This window comes from Lagenorhynchus albirostris, chromosome 13 (genome assembly GCF_949774975.1).
Source record: "Lagenorhynchus albirostris chromosome 13, mLagAlb1.1, whole genome shotgun sequence".
NCBI classification, from domain to species: Eukaryota; Metazoa; Chordata; class Mammalia; order Artiodactyla; family Delphinidae; genus Lagenorhynchus; species Lagenorhynchus albirostris.
The window spans coordinates 34,997,634-35,015,433 of NC_083107.1; the positions used below are offsets into that span (position 1 = coordinate 34,997,634).

The 17,800-nt window shown below is 44.5% G+C and overlaps 1 protein-coding gene and 1 long non-coding RNA gene across 2 annotated transcripts; one reads left to right on the plus strand and one right to left on the minus strand.

Moving 5' to 3' along the window:
* Nucleotides 1-292: 292 nt before the first annotated feature.
* LOC132531092 (uncharacterized) lies at nucleotides 293-16,963 on the plus strand. Its single transcript, XR_009544010.1, has 3 exons — nucleotides 293-2,673; nucleotides 3,016-3,688; nucleotides 16,224-16,963. It is a non-coding gene; the product is annotated as an uncharacterized LOC132531092 (long non-coding RNA).
* On the minus strand, nucleotides 6,951-8,405 carry LOC132531088 (probable RNA-binding protein 46). Its single transcript, XM_060168641.1, is given in 1 exon segment — nucleotides 6,951-8,405. A coding segment is annotated over 1 exon segment (1,455 nt).
* Nucleotides 16,964-17,800: the final 837 nt, after the last annotated feature.

Below are 17,800 nucleotides of genomic sequence, written 5' to 3' on the forward strand. Positions count from 1 at the left end.
CTTACTGAGAAGTCCTTGGAGAAAAGTGCCATTTAGAGCTGCAAGCAGTTTCCCACCTCCCACAAAGTAGATGTTTGATTCATTTTGTTCTGGGAAATAAAACACAAGGAGTTTCAGGAAAAGTCTTATAAATTCCAGGGAGTCCCATGCCTGCCTGTATTTTCACAGAATACTATTTCTCATCTTGTCTCTGCTCAAAATCCTAGAATTGTTCACAGCCAAATTTCTGTCTCGGTCCTGGTGTGGGGACGAGTTGTGGTTCCCATAGTTACACCAGCCAATACATTCCCTTTTGCTTATTGAATTGGTTTGAGTTGGGTTTCTGTCACTGTGAATGAGAGTCCTGACCAATTTAATGTGACTTTGGGCGAGCTGTTTCATGTTTCTGAGTCTCAGCTTCCTCACTTATAAAAAGGTTGGGGTCAGATTAGATAAGCAGTAGATCCCTTTCCAGGATTTTAACATTTCAGAATTCTAACACATTTAAGGTCACTGATCTGTGGAGCCCAAACATTTATGACTGTGGGCAAACTTGGTTCCCTGGAGCCACATGCCACTCTTGGCCCCCATTACCAGCAGCCCCTCTGACTGTCTATTGCTCCCACCTCCTTTGGGGGGTTGGTTTTTCTGGTCGCATGTTCAGAACTTGCTCCTGTTGGTAGAGTCACATGCATTGTCCTTCTAGTATCTCCAGATATGTCCTCCAACATGATCCTTGTGGACACATTTTTCTTCTTCCTGACCCCAGCTCTTATTTGTCTTTTCCCCTTTCTTGTCCCATGCCTCACTAAAGTCATATTTACTTAATCTGCAGCAGACATTTTTAGATCTTTCATGCCCTATTGTGTGTCTAGACTGTTCTCCCTTTTACTGCCTCCTTCCATGATCCTCTGGGATGGGTAGGAATCTTACTTTATCAACTCAGGTTAGAAAGCTACATTATTTTCTTTAAATCATCATAGAGTCTGCCTCTGAGTCCCCATTTGGCAGGGCTGGAGACAAATTCAGTCTTCGTCATTATTAGGGATACCTCCCTTCATTCTAGAGTCAGGCAAAAGTCTTGGGGCTCTTATACAGAGCAAAACATTTGGAGGGGTCCCCCCAGTTCAGGGCAAGTTGGCTACTGTGGATATGCTCTTTTCCTAGCCCACATGGCAACCCAGTATCTGGTAGCTGCTGGACCACACTTGGGCATGAAAATGATAATAACAATAACAGCAACAACAATGTTTATGGAATGTTACTAAAGTGCCAGGGACTCCGTAGTGCTTTACAAAAATAATTTCATATGAGCCAACTGCTCTTTGGCCCAGAACATACTTTTCCCAGATAACTCACAGTTCTCCCTCATCTCCTGTAAGTCTTTGCCAAATATTATGTTCTCAGTGAGGCCTATCCTGACCACCTGCCTCTGTGCCTCATCCCCTACACTCGCCATCCCTTTTCCCTGCTCTACTTTTGTTCCCATAGCACATTCTAGGCTATATGATTTACATACTAATAGTGTTTTCTGTCTGCCTCCCCCCAGTAGAATGTAAGCTCTAAAAGGGTAGGATCTTTATTTGTTTACTTCTAACTCTCAAGCCCCTAGAACAGTACCTAGCATATAGTTCAATAAATGCTTTGGGGCTTCCCTGGTGGCGCAGTGGTTGAGAGTCCGCCTGCCTATGCAGGGGACACGGGTTCGTGCCCCGGTCCGGGAGGATCCCACATTCCGCGGAGCTGCTGGGCCCGTGAGCCATGGCCGCTGAGCCTGCGCGTCCGGAGCCTGTGCGCCGCAACGGGAGAGGCCACAGCAGTGAGAGGCCCGCGTACCGCCAAATAAATAAATAAATAAATAAATGCTTTGGAATATGTGATTTTAATTTTCATGGATGAGGAAACTGAGGCACATAAAGGGAAGCAGCTATCCCATGGCACATAGCCAGCCAGTGGTAGAGCTTGAGTTTAAGCCCAGGCCACCTGATTTCTTTTAACCACTTTGTGTGAAATGGGTACCCCCAGACCCCCATCTAGCCTCCTGAGGTGCATCACTCCTCCCAGAGGCCCTGCTGTATCCCTGGGGCATTAAGAGAGTACAGTGTGGGTCCCAATCCTCAATGAACCCATGAATCTCCCTCCTCCTTCTGCTCACCCCCCATTCCCTTCCCTAAACACTGCCCACTTCCAGAGTAATAGAATATCCTCAAGGAGATTAAAACTTTCATTTAGGCCAGGAAAAGAGTTTATCTTCTGGGAACACCACCTTTCCACTTAGCAAGTGCTCTTGAGGCTAAGAAATATATGGATTGGCCACTTTCTTGGAATGAGGAGGTGGGGTATCCAGAAGACAAAACAGAATTAGCTTTGAGTGTGAGTGAGTGTGTTTGTAATGAACATGCCTTCTATACCCTGAGCTCCCTTTCCTACACCACTGCAAGATCGTCTCTTTTCTTCCTTTAATTCCAGTTCCCAAGTCCAGCCATGCTACAAATACCTGCTGAAGCCCCTCTGAATGGAACAGGCTTGCGCAAAGCCCACCTCCCAAGAGGACTGGAGGGAGTGGAGCTCTCATGGCAAATGTGAAAAAGGATTGTCTTCCTATTACTGGAGGATTTCCCCCAGTGTTTCCTCAATAATTTCAGCTGCAGCATTCATTTAAAGCCTCCTGCAAAAATGACTCCTCCACATTTGGTGAGAAGGACAGCTTTTCCTTTTTATAAAGTCCCCTCCACTACCTACCCTGCGCACTGGGTAAGGGGTGGAAGAGTGTGTGTGGTGATGTTCTGAAACAGAGGAGCGTTGGACCTGTCGCAAAGGTCATAACAAGTGGAGAGGTATCAGGACACTCTGTGGCTGAGTGCAGCATTTAGAAAGGGGGCTGATTGTTTTTTCCAATCTTCGAGAGAAAGCTGTGTCTTCAAGGTATAATCTCCCCTTGGGGACCCAAGCCCTCTGATGATGTTAACAAACATACTCATATTAATAAAGATGCTATTCTTTTCTCCTTTTTCCCTCCCCTCATCTCCCTTCTAGAAAACCAAGGCTTGTGAACATTCTGAGGAGAGAGAGGCAGAGCACCCCCTTCATTCCAGCCCCCCAAAAAGACCCAGGCGCTCGTCTGCAGAGACATCTGTGCCCGAGGACCAGGCTGAGGGGGACGCGTTTTCATCCTTGAATGTTTCCTGTCTTTCTAGTGACTTCCTATCTCTCTGTGATTGACAAGTAGCTTTAGATGCTGGAGACTGACCAAAACCAAATCCTGTGGTGATCCTTTCACAGCTGGGCCCTTCCTGTTCCATCTCGGAGTGGCAAGCAGGACCAGTGTGATCAAAAAGGAGAAGGCTGGGCTTCCCTGGTGGTGCAGTGGTTGAGAGTCCGCCTGCCAATGCAGGGGACGCGGGTTCGTGCCCTGGTCCGGGAAGATCCCACATGCCGCGGAGCGGCTGGGCACGTGAGCCATGGCTGCTGGGCCTGCGCGTCTGGAGCCTGTGCTCCGCAACGGGAGAGGCCACAACAGTGAGAGGCCTGCGTACCGCAAAAAAAAAAAAAAAAAAAGAGAAGGCTGAATGGAACATGGCTCAAAGGAAGAAAAGGGAAGGGGAAGCAGCTCTGTTCCGAGGGCCCAGAGCTCCGAGTCCTCCAGGTACAGGCATGGGAGAGCCAGACGCGCAGGAGAGGCTGGACAGAGCCCCCAAACACGGAGCAGGTAGGTCTGAGGAACCCCGGGAGGGTCACATTTACTGGCCTTCTTTTCCTCTCGTGTAATTTGGGAGATTTGGGGAAGAATTCCCTGACAGGATTGCCTTGGGCAAACCACACCCTTGCACTTAATTGTTCTCATTTTAAGGGAAGGGGTCTGCAGTAGGTACCTCTGAAATGCTGTAGTTCTGAGGCTGATATGAGGCAGGAGGTGCCGAGTCTCATGAAGCCAAGCCATAAAGTAGGGCCCCCAGAGGTGGCCACACCGCTATCTCCGGACCAGTGGTTCTCAAACTTGAGGTGCATCAGAATCCCCTGGAGGACTTGCTAAAGCAGACTGCTGGTCCCACTCCTGGAGTTGCCTTTTAGTAGGACTTGGGTGGGGCCTGAGAATTTACATTTCTAACGAGTTCCCAAGTGTGGCCTCTGCCGCTAGTCTGGGGATCACGTGTTGAGCATCACTGGGAGCATCGCCCAGTTGGGGGAGCCCTCTGAGATGAAGGTCACCTAGGTGTAGCACAGCCAGCCAGGGTTGCAGCCTTCAGGATGCGTACCTCTCCCTCCTACCTGTAGGGGGCAGCTTGGTTCTGCCTCAGCCCAGCGGAAGCACTGAGATAACTGCTAAATTAACTCCTGAAAAAATACACCCGTTTCCTGAAAATCCTAGATAGATTCTAAGCCTCCCTCACGGGCCTGGGTCTGGGCCCTTGGCAGGGGAGCCCCTTTAATCTGAGTGTGCCCAGCCCGGGCTGGCTAGGGCTTTGCTACCGAAAGAGGGCAGCTCTGCTAACGCTGGACTCCCGGGGCGGGGAGTGTGAGTCATTCGCCTGAAGGCTCCCACTGCTGGCAAAGTGCTGGCTCAGCGTCAGGGGCCAGGAAATGTTCCACGGGTGAACAAATTAAGACCCTGAATATTTGTGCAAGAGTTGGTGAAAGCGAGGGGTAGAAAGTGATGGAATGAGTTTTAAACAGGGTCAGTCTACCAGGGCACTGACCATTGTTTCGGAAAGGAAGAGTATCTTCTGAAGTTGGCTGATTCTCCCCTGTGAAACTGTGCAGGGCTTCCCAAGGGCTAAACCAGCCAGCAGGGGGAGACTCTACATTTGCTCCGTGGGCTTTTAGCCCTAAGCAAGCTATCCCCCAGTTCCTCTGCTCTTATTTTTTTAAAAACCCACTGTACTGAGAGATGCCTCAAACTTTTATTTAAAACAAAGGTTTTTTGTTTTTTTTAGAAGCATCCTATATTTAACGTCAAAGAATTTGAATTCAAGTACAAAAATTAAACAACACATGATTTCAACATTAAAAACCATAACACTTATTACTCAAAGAACTAGACAATTAATATCAAAAACACAAATGGAGCATACCTATAAAAACCTTAAATACATTAACAGCAAAATTATAATTATTTCCACAACAAACAATTATTAACTAAAATATTTATAGTTATTTTCAAGGACCACAATGGTAGATTGCTTTTTCTTTAGTACTGCATAAAATTTGCATCTTAATCTTTTTGCACTTCATTTCTTCCTACATAATAATTAGATGCTTCTGTTTATATAATTGTTCTAATTGCTAATACAGATAGTGATCCTTGGTAATCAAATCTAGTGTAACCATTGTCTGCAAGTGCTTTAATACTTGTGAAACTCTATTTAGCAAAGTTATAATGAAAAAATTTAATGTAAACTTCTGGGTTCTACTGACCACTCAGGAATCAGAAGTTATTTAAAATCCCCAAAGTTTAAAAAGAACAGCAGTTTGTTATACCTTTATCAAGAGAAATCACTGAGTAACTTTTAAAACTTAGCATTTTTACAAGTTTTACAACAGTAGGTTATTCTGAATTGCGACTGATAGTCACTATGTTGAAATAAATATATAATTATCACTTTAAAACCAAATGTACAAACCTGATTCTAAAATAAAACAGTATTGTAATTTGCATGCTTTACAAGGAAAGTTTCATACTCCTGTTTACAATATTTTCTTCAGAAGAATGAGGCCTGATTGGAGATATATAGCCGCTGTCCAACATGGCTGCCATTAGCAAGTGATACTGTTGCTGACAAAGGATAGCTTGGATAAGAATAAAGCCTTGAAGTGTAAGGAAGCACACTGGGAGTCCCAGAAGAGAGGGTAGCACTAACAGGGGAAAGACTATTTACTGAACTGTGACAGAAATTGTAGTCTGTAAATAAATACATAACAATTATGCTTCACATCTTTATGGTTACAAATTTAATTCAAAGAGACAAAGCATTAAAACTATAATCACATAATGTTCTAACATTCAAAATCCTGATAATCTTATATTGCTGGTAAAGACTGTTTCAGCATTCACTGCATTGCAAATCCTGGTAGTTTCATCAGTCAGTATTAAGTAAATTGTCACTGACACAATGCTTCAGAGATCTTACTAGAATGCATTCTCGGATATCTGTTTCTTGGATATCTGTTAATTGTTTTGTATCTTTATGATCACCAAAAAAGGGAATCTCTGATTTCTCTTGCTCTATCCACAATAAAGCTCCTTTTAAATTTGGTACTGACACTAAGGGGTCGTCCATGAAGAAAAGATATAAAACAATGAATTCATATTTGCTTCTTTTTTGAAACTGTACTAGGTATCAAACCAGCAGAAACATTTACCCCTGGACTGCAAAAACTCTCCAATATTTCATTATTTAAATACTAATGTAAACATTTATACAACCCAATAAACCAATTTAACATTAGAATCCTACTGGTACCATAAAACAGTAAGATGAATCATCTTTATAAAATAAACTTCAAGAAACCATTATCAACTTACAGTACAGAAAAATCCAAAAATTAAACCAAATTATTTCTTTAAAAACCAACATTTGAAATATTACTGTTCCACAATAAACATTCATTTTACGTATCAATAATTTATTGCTTCATTAGTTATAATGTTTACAGATGTGTGTGAGTACTAAAGACCAAATTTGTAAATCCTGTACTTTCCAAAAACTCAACTATGTTCTTTGGTGTAGTGTAAGCCAAGGGTGTGAAAATGACTATGAAGTGATTACTTATAAAATGTACGGTGTTTCTAGGAACAGAAGAAATTAGGTCATCTAATGCACAGGTAAAGTTTTTTCTATATTTTCCTGGTGCTATAAATGAGGGCTAAAAATTAATGTTAACTTAGTGTTGTCATGGGACTTAATATTAAGCCAACAGGAATGAGATCAACTGCAGGAGAATAAGCTCAAGCAACATCAGAAAGGACCTGTTTATTTTCTCCAAATTCTTCTACATAGGTCCAGGCTGAAGAGATTGTGTTCCCTGTCCAAATGAAGTAACGTAAGCTGGGCCGCCAGTTCCTTTGCATCTTCCAACGTAGTACAGAGTTTGTCTGTCATGAAGTAACTCTGGGATCCATTTGCAATAGCAGGAATAACGATTTTATATGCCAAGAGTACTTTCCCATCTTGACTTGTTGTTGAATATAAATAATACTCTGGTGGTGCCCAATTATTTTTGTTGCAGTAATAATCCAAATGCATTACTTCAGAATTGAAATGATTGGATTTTAAAGAATACATACTAATTGGAGTAAGCTTTGTTCCAGGAAAAAATGGATAAGCGCATCTTTCAATTTCGGGGAGGCTTGGGCCATGCTGGCCATTGAGACAAGCTGGAAGAGTTGGTACCATGCCTAGAGTTTTTGGGTGGCTCTCTTCTTTGTTAGCAAACACAATCAGGTTTTCTGAATTGGGGCTAATCTGACCATTAAGATGCTGTCTCCAAGTGTTTTCTTTATTTACAGGTTTTCCCAGTGTTACCTCAATACTTGCTCCATCAATGCATTTTCCATTCATAACAGACATAGCAGCCACTGCATCTTCTCGGTTGAAAAAGTGAACAAAAGCATAATCTCTACGTTTCTTTACTCATTCAACTGCACCAGGTTTGAATTTATTGAATTCTGCTTTAATTGTTTCCTCTGTAGTTGAGATCATTACATTTCATACATAGAGAACTTTAACTCTCTGCGTGGTTTCCTCATCAACCTCTTTCTCTGGGTCAGTCCAATCTACCTGAATGGTATGGCCCAGTTTGAAGGTTCCTGGAATTAGTTTTCTCCTAGCCATAGCAGTAGCTCTGTGAGATTCATACTCAACAAACGCAAAACTGCGATTTTTGGTCTTATCAGTTGCGCTTGGGTAAACAATGACATCTACAACTCCTTCTGTAACTTTCTTCATTTCATCCAAGATTTCTTCCTTCTTCTTTTCCTTCAGAATAACTCCAATAAATAATCTGTAATTATCCAAGCTTACACACACACCGATAAACTTCCCTGGTTGAATCTCATAATTATTAAGAATTCTGATGGCTAACTGGGCTTCTTCTTTTGTAGTACACATCACAAACGCATAACCTCGATTTTCACCACTAAATTCCATCGTAAGTCGAAATTCATATATCTTCCCAGCTCTTTCAAATACAGGAACTAATTCATCTTCGTACATATCACGAGGTATTTTTCCTACAAAAACTTCACAGCCTCTAGGTGGAGGTGGACCTTCCCAACCTGGAGGCGAACCACTAAACTTCCTTTGCCCATTTTCTTGAACCATGTTGTATCCAGTCTTTTCCATCAAAGCAAGTAATGCTGCTTCATTCTGAGTACCAGTTCGGACTTTACTGCATCCATTTGTTCCATCTGTATTTTCTTCATTCATGGTTGCAGTTCCCCTCAGGTCTTCAAATGTTGGTCCTAAATGCCTGGGACCAACGACCACAAACCGCCGCCACCGTTTCGGGGCCAGTCGGTGGGAGCGGGGGTCACCGCAGGGGGGAGGGGAGCCCACGTGGAGGAGCTCGCGAAGTCCTCGCGCCTAGCCTGGTCTCCCTTTAATTTATTTTATCTTTGGCTGCATTGGGTCTTCGTTGCTGCGCACCGGCTTTCTCTAGTTGCGGCGAGTGGGGGTTATTCTTCCTTGCGTGCGCATGCTTCTCATTGCGGTGGCTTCTCTTGTTGTGGAGCACAGGCTCTAGGCGCACGGGCTTCAGTAGTTGTGGGCTCAGTAGTTGTGGCTCGCAGGCTCTAGAGCACAGGCTCAGTAGTTGCAGCGCATGGGCTTAGTTGCTCTGCGGCATGTGGGATCTTCCTAGATCAGGGCTCGAACCCGTGTCCCCTGCAATGGCAGGCAGATTCTTAACCACTGCGCCACCAGGGAAGCCCTCAAACTTTTATTTAAAACAAAGTGAGAATAAATAAGCAATACAAAACAAAACAAAACAAAAAAACTTCCAAGCTGAATGAAAGCTTTCTATGTGTGCAGCAAACAGAGACAGACAGCCTACCAAGTCCAGAGGTAGACTGCTCCAACAGATAACAACTCTCCCACTCAGGAAGCTGCCCGGCTAATAGACTTGCCCAGTATGGAAAAGGAAGGCTTTCTGGGGACAAGGAAGGAGGAGCAGAGGCTCTGAGATGGGCAGAAGGTGTTTGGGGGGAAAAGAGAGAAGACTAGGCTGCTTGGAAATGATTCCTCTTCCCCCTCCATCCTTCAGGCTAGGAGGTCAGATTTGAGCAGAGACTCAAGGCAGGGCCTGAGGATGATCACAAGTCAGATTACCTACCCTGGTGTACTCAGTTTTCCACTACCAGTGGATGTCTGTCCAACCTCTAGATATTTAGATGTGGAAGTGGTACACGCAGGGACCACTATCAGTAAAAGAGGTCTTCTGGGTGGTCTCTAAGGGGTGGGCTTAGGCTTGTACTGCCCCATTCCTATACTCTCAAAGTTCCTGTAGTGACCGTAGTGATCATACCATGGGGCACGATCAGCATCTAAGACCAGCTGTAGATGTGGACCAGAGCAACCTCACATGATGCAGCTGGAGGTCAACCCACAACAGATCATTGGAGCAAAAAATGACCCTCGTTAGCAACATTATCTGTCCCCTGCACTGGTAACAGGACATATCATTATATGGCATCTTTCACTAAAGTGGTTCCTCGTGCTTTTTATCTCCCCTTCTCCAAAATTCTCCTCCTCTGTATTGTCAATCTTCTTTGGTAGTGTCATCATTCACAAAATCACCTAAAGAAGAAATTTTCTAGTTATTTTTTGCTCTTTCTCCACCAACCACATTCTGGCCCAGCCAAGAAATCCTGATTATCCTCTCAAATAATCTCTATCCTCTCTCCTCCACAGCCACTAGTTAGTACACATCTGGATGGCTGCTGGCTTCTGTCTTCTCTAATTCCATCCTCATCACTGATTCTAGATGCTCTAAAAGTCATATTTGATCATGGAGCCTCCCATGCTTAAAAACCATTGGTAGCTCCCCAGGGCCTGTAGAATATGAGGCTGCATTGCTTTTGGGAACCAGGCAGGGTATAGATAAATGAATGAGTGAATGAATAGAAACAAAGAGATGGGGAAGAGGAATTGGGGGTAAGAGAGTTTTATTGAATTCCTGTCATGGGGGAGACCACCCACCGTAATCCTGTAAGCTCTACTATGCCCTGTAGTTGAATTCCAGTCCACACAAGGGGATAAAAATTGTATTTAAAATCTTTTATTCCTCGATTCATGCCACCCCAGCCAGGCATGCTTCCAATTTCCTTCCTCACTCTTCTTATAGATTCCAAAAGCACTTCACACTGCTTCCCTGAGACCCACATGAGTGAGAAATGAAGTGCCATGTGGTCAGCTCCATGTAGCCTAGCAGACTGTCCCCCAGGGTGTCTTTCTGTAGTTAGTTGGGCGGGTGCAAAATTCTAACCAATTTTCCCTTCTAGCCCTGCCTAGCCTCTTGCTAGAGAGAAGAATGTGGTCTTAGAAGGGGAGAAATATTTCCTCTTTTAACACAGTCCCTTGTCTTATACTCACCTTAGAAAATGACCACTTTTTCTGAACACTCACACACAAACACACACACACACACACTGCTTAGCTTCCTATAAAAACTGCTGTTATTGTGTTTTTGTCCTTAAGATCTGCATTTTGGGGGTGGTTGGCCCTAGCTGCTGCACTTGACAGGAGCTGACAAGTAACCACTTGTGGGTGTCACAGATGCTGTGACTGGACTGTCTCAGGGATGAGGTGATGAGAAGCTGGTTTGGTGTTTGTGCACCCAGGCAACCGTCATGTTTACTTGCTGTCTCTTTGGTAGGCTTCCAAACCAGCTGCACCACACCCGTTAACACTGGGCTCCACACTGGCTACTGACGGGTTCTCCTGCCAGTTGTGAGGAATTACTACTTTTCACTTGAGAAATTGTGGTTTCATTGGAGGAGTAGTTTTACAGACACACATCAGAATTTCGCCTGACAAAAATCCTAAATGCCCAACGAGGCGGTGTCCTGGTTGGGTGTGTCCTGCTCCCAATCAGACTGTCTGCTCCTCTGCTTGAGAGGCTGATATATATTGTGCTTATCAACCCATTTGGATCTGTTGAGATCCTACTGTGTGTTTGGCATGGATCTAGACCTCAGGAACCCAAAGATAAATAAGGTATGGTCGGCCAGGAGTGATAACTAGGTGAATAGGTGAATATATTGCAGGGCCATAGGGCTAGAAAAGCAGGCAGAAGTAAAGTGCTGTGGGAGCACAGAGGAGGTGGAGGGCAACTGGGGACAGGTTGTGGAATGGAGGATATTTGAGCTGGGTGTAAAAGGCAAAGAAGAACGATTGAAGAAGAACAGCACATGCCAGGCACTGTGCTTGGTGCTTTACCTCCATTGACTCATAGGAGTGCTCACAACAGCCCTGTGAGAAGGAACTATTATTACCCCCATTTTATAGATGAAGAAGCAGAGGCTTCTGGAGGGTAAGTCACTTGCCTAAGGTCACATACCTAGTAAGTCAAGAAGCTGGGATGTAAGATATTGCCATGTGTGTAGTACACACTCAGTGATCATTTGATATTATTATTTTATTTTTATAATTATTAAGCCCAGGGCTACTGCCTCTAAAGCCCATGTCCCTGAGACAGTATTATCATGGCTCCAGCAGCATGTGAAAGAAGCGAATGTCTGAGTCTTACCCTGGGTCACTAAGGCATGAGTCCTTTTTGGTGGCAGTCTTAAGGTTCTGAGTCAAAACTTGGAGCCTTGCTAAATTATGAAGAAGGCAGACTTGGTCTTTGGATTCCATAGGTCATAGGAGTGCCCCTGACCCCCTTATGCACTCCTCTTCCTTTAGGCTCCTTCTTCTACTCTTTCCCCATTTCTGAAAAATCTATTTCTTGATAAAGGATCAGACCGTTCAAGTCCAAACCTTAGAACTTGAAACGTGGAAAAAGCCATGGAGATCATTTGGTTTAGATCCTTGATTTTACAGATGCAAAAACTGAGGCTGAATTAACCAAGTTTCTTCTTGCTTCAAGAGACGTAACCCAATTTAAACTATCTCAAGTGAAAAAGGGAGTTACATTAGCTTTCAGGGGTGGAACTAGCTTCAAGGACGAAAAACAAATGTCATTAGTTTATTTGTGCTCTCTTTTTAATCTCAGATCTTTTGTCTCTGCTTCAAAATGTGATGTCTTCAATTGTTCCTGGTACAACTGGAATTCTTTTTTTATGGTTGGTAGAGAATATGGCCAGAGAAAACCCCAGGCTACATCATTCCATGTTAGTGATTTCAGATGAAAGAGAGAACTTCTGTCTCCTTGTTTCAGTATATATAAATCCCAGGGAAAGACTCTGATTGCCCTAGCTTGGGTCACATGGCTACTTCTTGGACCAATCACTGTGGCCAACTGGATGTGCTGTGATGATTGATGACCTGGGTCTCATGTTAGCCCAGTGTGGGGTGGGGTGGGGATGGCAGGTATTATGGAGAGTGACCTTACCAGAATCATGTGTGCTTTTATAGAGGGAGGAGGGTTGCTCTCACCAGAAGGGCAGTGAGGTAATCAGCCTTCTAGGTTACCAGAGATCACCACTTCCTGATGTCTAGGCCTTCATATAATCCCCTCCCCTTGAGTGTGAGCTTGACCTAGCGATTCACTTCTAATGAATAGAATATGGCAAAAGTGATGGGATATTCCTTCTGACATTATTTTACTAAAGTCTGTGATTCCCCCTTTTTCCCTTGCTCACTCGGATGAAGCCAGCTCCCATGTTATAAGCTGCCCTGTGGAAAGGCTCATGTGGCAAGAAACTGAGGACCACCTCTGGCCAATAGCCAGTAAGGAACTAAGACCCTCAATCCAATAGCCCACAAGGACCTGAGTCCTGCCAATAACCACTGACAGAGCTTGGTAGTGGATGTTTCCCACCTGAACCTTGAGTGAGGGCAGCCCTGGCCGACTCCTTGATTGCAGCCTGTGAGAGACCCTGAGCTGGACAATCCAGCTAAGCTACACTCACATTCCTGACCCATAGGAACTGTGAGGTCATCAATGTACATTGCTTTAAGCTGCTAAGTTTCAGAGTAATTTGTTATGCAGCAACAGAAAACTTAAACAGGGAGGAAGGACATTCAGCAGACAGAAAAAATACACAGATATCCGCTGTAGAACCTACTAGTACACAAAACACCATCATTGTTCTGGTTTCTGAATGTCCTGAGCTTTCCTTATCAGACTTTCCCTGCCAGCTCTGTCTTCCTGCCTGCCTGTGTTACCCTTTCATTCTTCATAACTTTTATTTCTTTCCATTCTCCTTGCCTTTGTGAGAGCCAGCAGGAAAGGGAAAGGAACAGGGAAGAGACATATGTTGAGAAACTAACAATAATGAGGGCCTACTATGTGTCAAGCACTTTGCAGCCCACTTTCCATGACTCGTCTCATTTAATCATCTCCCCAAACCCCATGAGGCTGGTTTTACTAGTTCTATTTCATAGATAAGAAAATTGAAGCATGGAGAGTTGACATAACTTTCTCAAGATCACTTATCAGGAAAGTGGCAGTGATGGGACACAAGCAAAGCATGTTGGTTCCACTGCAGCACGCTGCCTCCTGGCATGCAGGTAATTGTTCTTATACAATAATAGGTCCACTTGTTCCTGCTGATGGGGCACGGAGCTAACTCCAACATTAGGCCTTCATTCAGAGAGGGCTGACCAGTTTGATTGTACAGCTTTGACAGAATTACTCTGTTCTTTTCTTTCTGTGCCAACAGGTAAATTTCTAACCAGAACTGCTGCCAGCTAAACAAATCCCTTGGGGAAGGAATCCCTTCTTCACTCTCCAAGTCAGATGGCTTCTGTGTTAAGCCAAAGGCTGAATGTGCCAGGGAGGATGCAGTGCCACCTGCTCCCACAGGTGCCTGCAACAGCCCACCCCAGTGGAGAGGGACAACCAGGAATTTTGGGGCCCAGAGAGATTGTCCCAGGCCTACTCACCAAGAAGCGGGAGCCCTCAGCCTTGGCTTCTGCCACAGCAAATGGGACACATGATGGAGTGGAGGGGTTCTATTTGCAGATATAACTCTGATTCCTTCACCAAGATGGCACCATAAAGCCTCATCAGCTGAACAAGAGAAACCAAGAACAGAGACTAGACTGTAGGCCTAGTTTCAGAGACAGAGAAAAGCAATTTCCCTGAAATGCCATTCTGAGCCATGTGAGTCATAGCTGAACTGCCAAGGGAAGCATTTTTAGAACATCACAGAGGGGACAGTCATAGGCCTAAGCCTTTAAAGAACTACATTTTTTTAAACATCAACTGCTTTTTCCCTGGAGGGAGTCCTTCTAATAGGGAGTATAGAAATGGATAATTAATAATTGTGATATTGAGAAAGTGGCCTGAAAAAGGAAAACAATTACATGGAACCAGCTTCTCATCCAAGACATGCCTCTTCCCTCCCTGCTTTGCTCTGATCTAGGGATGCAGTGATGCTTAGCTCAAGTTTCCAGACCCCAGCTCTCACAGTCCTTACCAACTTACACTTGCATTTCATCATCAGTCTGATTTATAGAGCTGAGAGTCACGTTTTATCAGGGAACCACTAACGTGGAAATGTGTCACAAATTCTTTTTCCTCCATTTGTATTTTCAATATTCTGTGTTAATTACCATAATCTTTTCCTCATGACAAACACGTGATGTATTTGTGCGTGTACCAGTATTGAGCACATACCTTCTGTGTACCAGTAGCCTAATTAGAAAAATATGGGGGGAAGGAATTGGATGTATTAGGTTTGAAGGCAGAACTGCCTCCACATTTCTGGACAAGTCACTCATTTTCAGTTTCCACCCTTTCTTTAAGTATTTCTCCCAGGCTCATCTTCCATCTCCACTGCCCCTGAATTCCAAGCTTTTTCTATCCCTGCTCGTTGGGCTGTTCTGCTGCCTCCTTCAGATTCTCCAAGGTCCCCTCTCTGCTGGGACTATGACCTGCTGAGGCCACATCTTCTCAATACTGTAGCTGACCCCAGAATGGATGAGATACTTTTTGCTCAGCTCCTGCAGCTGGGGGTGTTCTTGTCAGGCTCACTTTCCAAGAGTTGCTAATAATGAGAACCGTCGTTGCGCGCTTAGTATACCGCTAGGCTCGTGCTAAGCTCTTTATGTACTTTGTTTTCATTAATCCTCACAAGAAGCTTGTCCCTCTGGTCATCCTCCTTTACAAATGCAAACACTGTGGAACAGAGATGTTAAATAACATGCCCAGAGGCGCAAATCTAGTAGTGGTGCTGGAGGTTGAATGCCGTCAACTGGCTCCAAAGCCCCTATTCTGCACCGTGATGCTATTGGTTGGTTCCAGATCTTAGTCCATTTCCTGAAGGGTCCTTTGGGTCCTAGTTGTTTGGGTCAGGTACAGCTGTATCGTGGGATAAGACAGGTATTCAATAAATTCTATTGAAGGAGCTAGTGTTGAACATCCACTGGGGGTGCAAAGCACTGTTAACTAGCAAACTGGGGGTGTGGGTTTTGGTGTGGAGATGAAGCATGCTAATCTTTCATTGAATGATTGGGAAGGCAATCCTTTTGCTTGCAAGTAGATCTGACCTGCGACAAAATTATGAGGTCTCTGTGTGTCCCATTGTCTGGCACTTCTTGAACTCGGTTCTGTTCTGTCTTCAACTTAGCTGGCTTTTCCTTCTCCTCCACCCTGTATTTTCTGTCTGTGCTCTCCACCCAGCACTTCACTCAGAAATAGGTCACATGCACCCCAGTGCATCTTTGTTGTAAGCCTTATCTTCAGATTATCCAGGAGTGCATTCTTTAACATTTATTTAGCCACCTGGCTCTGGAGAGGCCGTGATGAGTCATGGTGTCCCCAACTTCACTGAGCTTATACTTTGGTAGGTGAAGGCTGACATGAGTTTGTATAATAAGATACAATGAAATGAGAACTCTAAAGGGGAATACATAATATAAGGTAGGACCCCAAGCTGATTAATAAAAGGCATTGTTATTTTCTGGGGTGATGGAAATATTATAAATCTTGATTGGAATATTGGTTGCATAGGGAGTATATATCTTCAAAGCTCATCAAATTGTGCACTGAAGACCTGTACGTTTCTTTGTGTGTAAATATTACCTGAGTAAAACCTGTGTTTTGTTTTTTCTTCTTGCTTTTGTTTTTTGTCTAAGAAATGAAAAAAGAATCATCAGTAAGCAGACACAGAGTCATTCCCAAGTGCCATTTGGTCAGTCATCTAAGAGCCATTCATTCAGCAAATAGTTATTGAGCACCTAATATGTACTAGGACTGTCCTAGAATCCATCAGTGAGGAGACAAACGTCCCTGTCTTCATGAAGCTTACATTTTACCAGGACCCTTTGGGGGCAGGGGAGAGAGAGATTTCCCCTGGTCTCAGCTGGAGTGCCGGGATGCTCTGATTTCAGATGGCCCTGTGATCTATGAAAAAGGGGGATTAGTGAAAAAGACTCACAAAGCAGGAAACAGGAAGTCGTCACAAGCTTCATAGCCTAGAACTTCTCTTTCAGGTGGAGCCCAGAGAAGAGTCTGCAAATCTTCCAGCCCCAACTCCAGAGTCTCCTGGTGACTTTCGGGGGGCAGCATCCACATCACGTCCCACCAGCCACACCATGGGCTGAGAAGACAGCGCCTCCACCAGAGGGCCTGGGCTCCCTTCCTGCGCATCTGCAAACAGGGCGTGGGCTCTGGCCAAAGCCCCAAACCAGAAGGTGGAAACTTTTGCTGAGCACTGGGAGAGGCGGGGAGGTGTTGGTGTTTTAGAAACCAAACCTATGTCCTTAGAAACACCGCAGAAGGGCTCGGCAGAGCAGCCGGGAGTTGGATGGTGCTGCAGTGAATCACAGAAACTCCAGGGAAGAAGAGGCCATCAGAGAGGGGGGGCAGGCTCTTTTTTTTTTTTTTTTGTGGTATGCGGGCCTCTCACTGCCGTGGCCTCCCCCGCCCCGGAGCACAGGCTCCGGACGCGCAGGCTCAGCGGCCATGGCTCACGGGCCCAGCCGCCCCGCGGCATGTGAGACCCTCCCAGACCGGGCACGAACCCGCGTCCCCCGCATCGGCAGGCGGACTCCCAACCACTGCGCCACCAGGGAAGCCCGAGGCAGGCTCTTTTGAAGTCTCAAAATCTTTATTAAATAAAGGATCCAAGAGGCCTTGATCATAGAGCAAAGTTTAATAACGTTATATATAATAAAGGAAAATGAAGCAACAATAGCTATTGTTAGTTAAAAATGACCTAAGTGACGTATAATCTTTGAATTTACAAAGATAGCACAACTTATGCAATAAATCATATTTGCAGTTAGTCTTTTTTTCAGTAGCAACAATAAGATGATTTTACAGGGGTAGATTTGGGGTTGCAGTTTGTGAGACTTGTCATAACATTTCTCAGCTCTCTTTCCAATTTTTGCTCTTCCTATACCTTTTTTTTTTTTTGTCATTTAGTTGACCACAGTCACATTGTCTGCTTTCTCTTCCATTTTTGAAAACATATAAAACTTCCAAGTGATACGGGAACTTCATTTGGAAGTTGAATAAGTGAAAAGAATTAAATTCAGAAAGTTTCCTTAAACCTAAAAACATGGAAAACTTCAGCAATGTTACGAAAATGGCCAAAATGCCCCAATGACCCGAGGAATAAGCGAGCATCCAAGTTCTTCTGCAGCACATCGGAACCCTTCTCCAGAGGTGGTCTCATCCACTGGTTTGCCCAGCGCAGCATGCTGCACCG